The sequence below is a fragment of the Anas acuta genome, chromosome 21, assembly GCF_963932015.1.
Source record: "Anas acuta chromosome 21, bAnaAcu1.1, whole genome shotgun sequence".
In the NCBI taxonomy this organism is placed as follows: domain Eukaryota; kingdom Metazoa; phylum Chordata; class Aves; order Anseriformes; family Anatidae; genus Anas; species Anas acuta.
In genome coordinates, this window is record NC_088999.1 from 5,398,531 (window position 1) to 5,405,696 (window position 7,166).

General features: G+C 53.7%; 2 protein-coding genes across 3 annotated transcripts; one reads left to right on the top strand and one right to left on the bottom strand.

Moving 5' to 3' along the window:
• The first annotated feature begins 7 nt into the window (after positions 1 to 7).
• Positions 8 to 2,723, top strand: YRDC (yrdC N6-threonylcarbamoyltransferase domain containing). Of its 2 annotated transcripts, XM_068657901.1 has the most exons (6): positions 8 to 146; positions 273 to 468; positions 609 to 723; positions 1,067 to 1,186; positions 1,876 to 2,018; positions 2,359 to 2,723. In XM_068657901.1, exons 1-6 carry the CDS (start codon positions 8 to 10, stop codon positions 2,420 to 2,422), a joined length of 777 nt encoding a protein of 258 aa, XP_068514002.1. In that variant the 3' UTR covers positions 2,423 to 2,723. The 2 variants fall into 2 exon arrangements, with proteins under 2 accessions (XP_068514002.1, XP_068514003.1); XM_068657902.1 differs by lacking the exon at positions 1,067 to 1,186.
• Positions 2,724 to 3,171: 448 nt separating this feature from the next.
• On the bottom strand, positions 3,172 to 6,752 carry MANEAL (mannosidase endo-alpha like). Its single transcript, XM_068657892.1, has 4 exons — positions 6,177 to 6,752; positions 5,561 to 5,670; positions 5,084 to 5,160; positions 3,172 to 4,848 (listed from the first exon to the last, which is right to left on the bottom strand). Exons 1-4 carry the CDS (start codon positions 6,604 to 6,606, stop codon positions 4,212 to 4,214), a joined length of 1,254 nt encoding a protein of 417 aa, XP_068513993.1. The 5' UTR covers positions 6,607 to 6,752; the 3' UTR covers positions 3,172 to 4,211.
• Positions 6,753 to 7,166: the final 414 nt, after the last annotated feature.

Sequence of the window (7,166 nt, forward strand, 5' to 3'; positions counted from 1 at the left end):
TGCTCGGATGCTGAGGGCGCTGGCTGGGGTGGGAAGGGGCGGGGAGGGGGCACCAGGACCGGCACCGGGACCTGGACCGGGCCGCGCCTGCAGCAGCCCCCTGGTGCTCCCCGGTGCCGCCGCCGCCGCCCCGACGAGCCCCCGAGGTGCGTGGGGGGATCACGGGGAGAGGCTGAGGCTGCGGCCGGGCCTGGGCTGAGGGGAGGGGGGAGGCTGAGGGGGCCCTGAGGGGGCGAGGCCGGTTCCTGCTGAGCCCCCGTCGCTGTCTCCAGGCTGGGCGGAGGTGCTGGCGGCCGCCGCCGGTGCCCTGCAGGCTGGCGGGCTGGTGGCGGTGCCCACAGACACGGTGTACGGCGTGGCCTGCCTGGCACAGGACTCCCGCGCCGTGCGGAGCATCTACGGCCTGAAGGGGCGCAACGGGAGGAAGCCGCTGGCCATCTGCCTCGGGGACGTGGAGCACATCTACCGGTGAGCTGCCCACCGGGAGCCGGGACGGGCTGGGGCAGGGAGCGACTGCTTTCACTGGTCTGCAGGGCGTGAGGCTGATGGGGAAGGGCTCTTGCAGCTGCCTTTCACCTGTCCTTCATAGCCCGATTCTCCCTCCGTAGGTACTGCCATGTGAACGTGCCGGATGAGCTGTTACGGGACCTGCTCCCTGGACCTGTAACTCTGGTCCTGAAGCGATCGGAAGAACTCAACAAGGACTTGAATCCCTTCACCTCGGTAGGTCTCTACCGTGGGATGCACCTCTGTGTCTTTGGTGGGCAGCATGCTATTTTTATGGTTCTGTCATAGGAGCTTTCATTCTTACACGTTTTGGGTATGCTTAGCAGCGATTGGCATTTTTTGACACTTATTCTTGTGTTGTTGTGTTCCCTGTGGCTTACCTGAGCATGGCATTACATGCTACATCATGAAGGCACGTCTGTTATTACTGCCGGTGCAGCAGGTGCTGGAATATTAATTCTCTGTGCTGTCAACTGTAGTTCAAAGGCTTTTGGCAAGGCAAGATTAAAAATGGTCTGTGGTGACTGCATGTAAAACTGTGCTCTCTTCTTCCTCATAGTTGGTTGGCGTTCGCATTCCAAACCACCCTTTTATTAGGGAGCTGGCACGAGCTTGCTCTGGACCCCTGGCTTTAACAAGTGCTAACATCAGCAGTCAAGCGAGCACACTGACGGTTTCGGTAAGGCTCTTTTTGCTACTAAGTGGGATTCTTGTGGTAGGCTGCCAGAGCCCTGGGCGCTCATGATTGGAAGTCAATCATAGCACTAAAACAAGGATTTCTTAGTTATTTCCTTTTATTTTTTTTTAAGTGACAGTCAACCTGCAGACTTGTGGTGTGAGGCAGCTGTCTGGCTGTGATCTCCACCCTGAGAAGTGTGGAAGGCAGAGCTTAAAAGTAATATTTACATGCTTGTGCTTGCTTTATGAAGCAGGTACCAAATCTGAAAGACAGAAATTGCTGTAGAGGGGTGGCTGTGGAACGAGACTACTGGTGTCTGTGCAGCTCCTTGCAGCCTGAGAACCAGCTTTGACTCCAGGAGATGTCTCTTTGCTTATCTTGGGGGGGATAGTTGGGTACAATACCACGGCACCCTTTGGTCCAAAATGTCTTGCTGTTTTTGTGTGTGTGCTCTTTAATAAGGTGGTGCAGCTATGCACTCATGATCTGAGAATTCTTGTAACTTGTCTGCATGTGGAAGGTAAATCTGCTCTCAGATATCAAAATGGGACGTGCTCGTGACAGGGAAAAGAGACGATCTGACAGAAAAAGGAGACTGCCTCCCTTGACACTAGACTGCCCAGTGGTATTTTGCTACAACACAAACACAAACCATCTTTAGGGTTGTTAGCCATGTCTCTTTTTTACAGGAATTCCAAGACCTTTGGCCTCAGTTGTCCTTAGTCATTGATGGAGGCCCCGTAGGGGATGTCCAGAGCCCAGAGTGCCGTCTGGGGTCAACTGTGGTCGACTTATCTGTGTCAGGGAAGTACACCATCATCCGACCTGGCTGGTGAGCACTCTGCTACATGGAACTTTTTCTTTACTTTATAGAAATGAGGCCTTCAGTTTAGGGTGGGTCATGTTTTCTTGTTTCTCCATAGAAGTTAAACCTTTAGATTAATGTGTTTAGCTTAATTATCAGCATACTCAGGAATCGTGAAGGAGCACTCCAAATACTGAACCTGGGAGATCCCTTTCTGGAAGCTTCTACATGAAACTCCCTTGTTTCTGCAGTTCGTGTTCTCCTTAATTCAAAATTACTGCATCTTTAGCTGATTACTTTCCCAGAAAATGCAGTTGAGTGCTTAAAAACCCCCGTTTTTCTCTGACAGTTCTGTTTCGCCCCACAGTGCGCTGCAATCCACAGTTGAAATCCTGAGGCAGAAGTATGGCTTGGTACCGGAATCATCCTAAGACTTCAGACTCCGAGGAGGCTCTGCAGAGCTGGTGAAGCTGGGCACCGTGTGCCTGTGCGTTCAGCAAGTGCTGTTAATGGCCTTGTTTAATGAGGTCGATGGGTTATGGCAGGTTAATAAACAATGGGTAATGAGAGTGACAGTCGATGGGGATCTGTTAATTACTGTTACATCTGCTGAAGCCTGAGAATCCAACCCGGGTATTTCTGCTGATCTCTTTGTGCTGCTGTACCATTCCCCCAAACCTGTCTGTTTTATTTACCTCATCTAAAATAAAATAATTTGGATGTTGGACTGTTCTCAGGATGTGATGATGCAGACAGCGTCACTGGTCCTCCTTCCCCATAAAACTTATTCCACATGTTCATTTATTGTATTTACGCCAAAAGGAAAACAAGGATGGAAAAGAGTTTTTTTTGGGCTTCTGTGAATTTATAGCTATGTTGTTCTCTAGCTTGTTCTTTGTTCAAGTGTCCCCTCCCTAGAAAAGTGTTGCTTAGAAAGACCTGACCTCCTGCTAACACAGGGAATAATGCCAAGCTCTTGGTGTGCTGCTCATCATCTTTTAATGTGGGTCTTCCTTTCTTGATTTTGTTCTGTAACCAGTGACTAAGCTGAATAGGGAACGGATGAAAATTTGCTCTGGTATTTACTCTTCAAGGAAAAGTAAAATTTATGGAGTTATTAACAATTTAAAAACTGCTAAGGAACTTGCATGTTTTTGTTATAAATGCTTATTTTTGTTACTGTTGTCTGTCACTTCTGACAGACTTAAGTGCTTAACTAGAACATCTATGAAATCATCGTGAATAGAACCTTGTTTCACATCCAGAGCTGCTGCTTCTCATTTTATTGATATAGACAAGTATAAAGTAATTTTATGGCTAATTTAGAAGGGTCTGAGCATGACAGAAAAAGGGAAAAATATTGTGAGCTGAAGTTCTTTCAGAGAACAAATGAATGGTATTTTCAGCTGCATTTTTATTGCAAGTGGCTTTTTTCCATGGGTTCTAAAGGGAATAAAGCAATTTCAGGTCTGAATTTTCAAAACTTGGCACGCTAAACGATCAGTTAGGAGCTTTTAGTATAAATGGTTGCATTGCCTCGGTTTCCAGCACATACAGTAGTGGCAGTAAATAGTCACTAGCATTCCAGCTCTAATTCTCTGTAGGTATTTGGATGCAGTGGACCACGGTAACAACGCGCAGCGCAGAACTCCTTGGCATAGAAATGCTTGGGTAAAGTAAAGGGTATGTAACTGCATGGCTTAGTTTCATTTACAGTAGACAATTTAGAGAAATCTTTATTTCTTTGTACAGTAAACTGATAGGGAAATGTTTTGAAGGTTGCTAGTGGAGTGAGGGATCCGTGGTCATGGCAGGCAGCGGGCCAGGGGCTTCAAGTTAAATGCATGCTGGAACCCAGCTACCTACGTAAAACGTCCCCGAACTTACACACCGTAAGGAAAACCCCATCTTTGGCCCACAAGCCAGCACCCCTTGCGAATTCCAGAAGAGCTCTGAAAAGTTCCTCTCTACTACATCTGCAGGAAGTGAGATTCAGCTGCTCCTTAGAGATTTCCTACTCCTTATAACGCTTCCTCCCGTGAGTTCGTAGCTGGGACTCAGGCAGTCCTTGGGACACTTGCAGGTTGCTGCTGGCATTCAGCAGCCCGGCGAGGCTGAAGGTTCTGTGGCTGCGTTTCCTCGCGTGCTTTTTTCTGAAGCACTTCTCTGTGCTGCAGCTCTGTCGGCGGGATGTCTTTGTGAGTCAGGCGAACGCTGAAGTCACATCAGCCACTGCTCTTTCTCTTTGCTGAAATGTTCTGCCCACCTGCGAGTCAGCTCCAGGTACATGTTGGGCTGGTGGGGAAGGTAATCGAGATAAAGGCGCGTCAGCGTCTTCTTGGGGACAGCTTTCTCGATCTGGGTGCCTTCGTGCCATTCGTTGAAAGACGTGATGGAGACTATCTCCGGCCTGACCGTGAGGGCAGCCTGCAGGGCTGTTTCGTAGTACTTCCCGTTGACTCTGTTCCGAGTGTTGTGGTTGTTCCAGGGGCGGATGCTGGTGTCGATGTAGCCCGGGCCAACGCTGGGGATGAACATCAGGTTGTTGGAGTCGCAGAAGGTTTTGATGGCTTTCCAGTTCTGGTGGGATGAGCCAAAAGAGAAGCCGTTGGATGCAAAGTACGTGTACATGCCGTCGTATCCCGCGGAGAGGATGTCGTTCTTGTGCCCTTCCTCCACCAGCAATGCTATGAACACGGCATCGTAGGCAGTGTTGCGGAGGGAGTGGGAGCCTGATGGTGTGAGAAGGTTGGCCCAGGATTCGGCTGGTGTCAAGTAGGAATCGTAGATATAAAACAGCGGGAGGCTCCTGCCAGTGCTGGTCCTGTACTTATAAAAAGCTGCGTGTGATCCGTATCTAGAGAGAGAGCAGAAAGCTTGTTCAGAGACTCGGGTGATAAGCCCTCAGTGCCAGAGAAAGTGGGATTTGATTATGACCCCTGGTCAGCATTGCCCTGCTGGCTAGCTCTAGGCAGCTCCCTGTGTGCTGCATTTTTGGGGACTGTTCTGATGCATTTCATTCCAAGCTCTGCACACTGTTTATGCTTAAAGCAATGTTGCACAGCAGGATTTACCCTGCAGGAAGAACTTACTTGTCCATGATGTATTTGATATTCTCGTGCACAGTGTGGTCGTCGCGCCCTTTGTATGGCTGGATGTGGAAGGCAACCTGCAAAAGCGACCGTGGAGGGGGTTATTTTCAGCACTGTCACGTTGCTCTCTGTGCTCTGACCCCCCAGAGGACCCTCGATCTGTGCTGGAGGGCCTCCTGCCACCCCTGGGTGCCGGGGGACCCCTTCATGGCCCACGCAGAACACAGCGGGCTGCTCGGTGAAGTCAGAGCTTTCACTATTTCCACCAAAACGAGTGAAAAGTGAATTGAGGATCCAAATTACTAAGAAAAAAGCTGTCTTTAGCTGTTTAAAAATTGCTCCCATTGTCTAATTGTAAGTGCTTTTTCTTTTAACACTGAAGCAGAGGAGCAGGGCCTCTGCCCAGGCACAGCAGCAGCTTCATGCTGGAGCCGAACAATGAGCTTAATGGCCTCAAAGAGCAGCCGAGAGCCTTACCTTTATGGCATATCTTTGTGCAGCGTCCAGTATAAACGGCACGAGGCTGTCCGAGGGCTCCCCGCTGTCATCAGCTAGGCCAGGTGGGTACCACGACAGCACCAGCACTCCTGTGGGGGCACGCAACGGGTCTTGCTTAGATCCGTTTTCTTTCTAAACCTGCAGCAGCTTTCTAACCCCTGCAGCAGCAGCGCAGTAAATATTTCGTGTCATTTTAACACTTCAGAAGCCCTGGGGTGTTTAAGGGCTGGTTAGGAGATCGTGCTCTGAATTGTTGGTTATGGGGTTGTGGTGGGAGCTCTTTGAGGCTGCAAGAGGAGGGGTCTGGGGGGTAGTGGAAGCAGGAGAGGAGCAGTGGATGAGGTGGGAGCACCCTGAAGGGGCTGATGCTGGGCTGGGGGCTAGCTCAGCACCCTGGGGGTGCCAGCACCGTGTGTCACAGCCCCTGCTGCCATCCAGCAGAGCTCAGAGCCCGGTGAGCGCAGCAGTACCAGCTTCAAGCACCGTGCTGGGTTTTGGGGGCCACCTTCCCCAGGGCTGGTGGCCCAAGGGGATTTGGGCTCCCCGGGGACAGGGGCTGGGGGCTGCAGGGGGGCTGCGGGGCCCCGACTCTTACCGATGGCAGCATCGCGGAGCTGGCCCATGTGCTCGTCCACCACGGCGGGGTCGCGGGAGCTGTAGGGGCCGAGAGCGGGGTAGAAGCTGGAGCCGATGTCGTCGGGAGGCCGGTGGCGCCCCCGGGGGTAACTGGCCGACACCTTGGGGTCCCAGTGCGGCACCAGGGCGTGGTCCCAGTGCAGGTAGCGGCCCTCGAAGCGGGGGCTGCCGTACCAGGCGTAGTAGAAAGCGTGCAGGTCGTAGGAAGGACCGGCCCCCGGCGGCATCCCGCGGCCACCGGGGGGTTCGGGGGGCTCGGCCACCCCGGGGGGGACACCGGCGGGGAGCCCGGCGGCGGCTCGGAGCGTGCGCAGCGCCATCACCGTGCCAAAAACGAAGAGAGAAGCCAGCAGCAGCGCCAGCATCCCCCGCCGCCTCCGCCGAGGCATCGCCCGGACCCGGGGCTCGGTGCCGGGGACCCGGCTCGGCCCCGTCGAGGATGCCCCGATCCGCTGGGCGCTGCCGGGGGCCGGAGGGGGGGGGGGCTCGGTGCGGCTCCGCACCGCCCCGGCTCGGCTCTCGGTACCCCCCGGAGCCCCCTGTTGGCTGCGGTCGGGGCTGCAGAGCCTCCGCCCGGCCCCCGCTGCCCCCCCCCGCCGGCCGCTGTTCGCCTCCCCCGCTCCCGGTCCTGGTCCCGGTCCCGGTCCTGGAGGCTCCACCGGGGGCTGAGCCGTGCCCCGGGGTGCCAGGAGCCGGGGGGTGGTGGTTCTCTGCTTAAAGGGTTCAAGGTTTGTCCCTGGAGGGGCTGTGGATGGTGCTGGGGGGCACCAGGCACCTGAAGATGATGCTCAGCATCCTTGTGATGTTCTGCATCCTCGCCTGTGATGCTCCGCATCCCTCTGATGCTCCGCATCCTTGCCTTTTGGCTGATGGGGGCCTAGGGTGGGAGAGGGGAGGCTGCTGACTGATGGGGAGGGATGTAGGATGCTCTCCATGCCCAGTTCCCGAG

Coding starts and splice junctions, on each gene's coding strand:
- YRDC (XM_068657901.1), top strand. CDS start 8: ATGCTGAGGGCGCTGGCTGGGGTGGGAAGGGGCGGGGAGGGGGCACCA. Junction 147..272: donor CGCCCCGACGAGCCCCCGAG/GTGCGTGGGGGG, acceptor CGCTGTCTCCAG/GCTGGGCGGAGGTGCTGGCG. Junction 469..608: donor GACGTGGAGCACATCTACCG/GTGAGCTGCCCA, acceptor CTCCCTCCGTAG/GTACTGCCATGTGAACGTGC.
- MANEAL (XM_068657892.1), bottom strand. CDS start 6,606: ATGCCTCGGCGGAGGCGGCGGGGGATGCTGGCGCTGCTGCTGGCTTCT. Junction 5,671..6,176: donor GCTCCGCGATGCTGCCATCG/GTAAGAGTCGGG, acceptor GTGCCCCCACAG/GAGTGCTGGTGCTGTCGTGG. Junction 4,849..5,083: donor ATCAAATACATCATGGACAA/GTAAGTTCTTCC, acceptor CTCTCTCTCTAG/ATACGGATCACACGCAGCTT.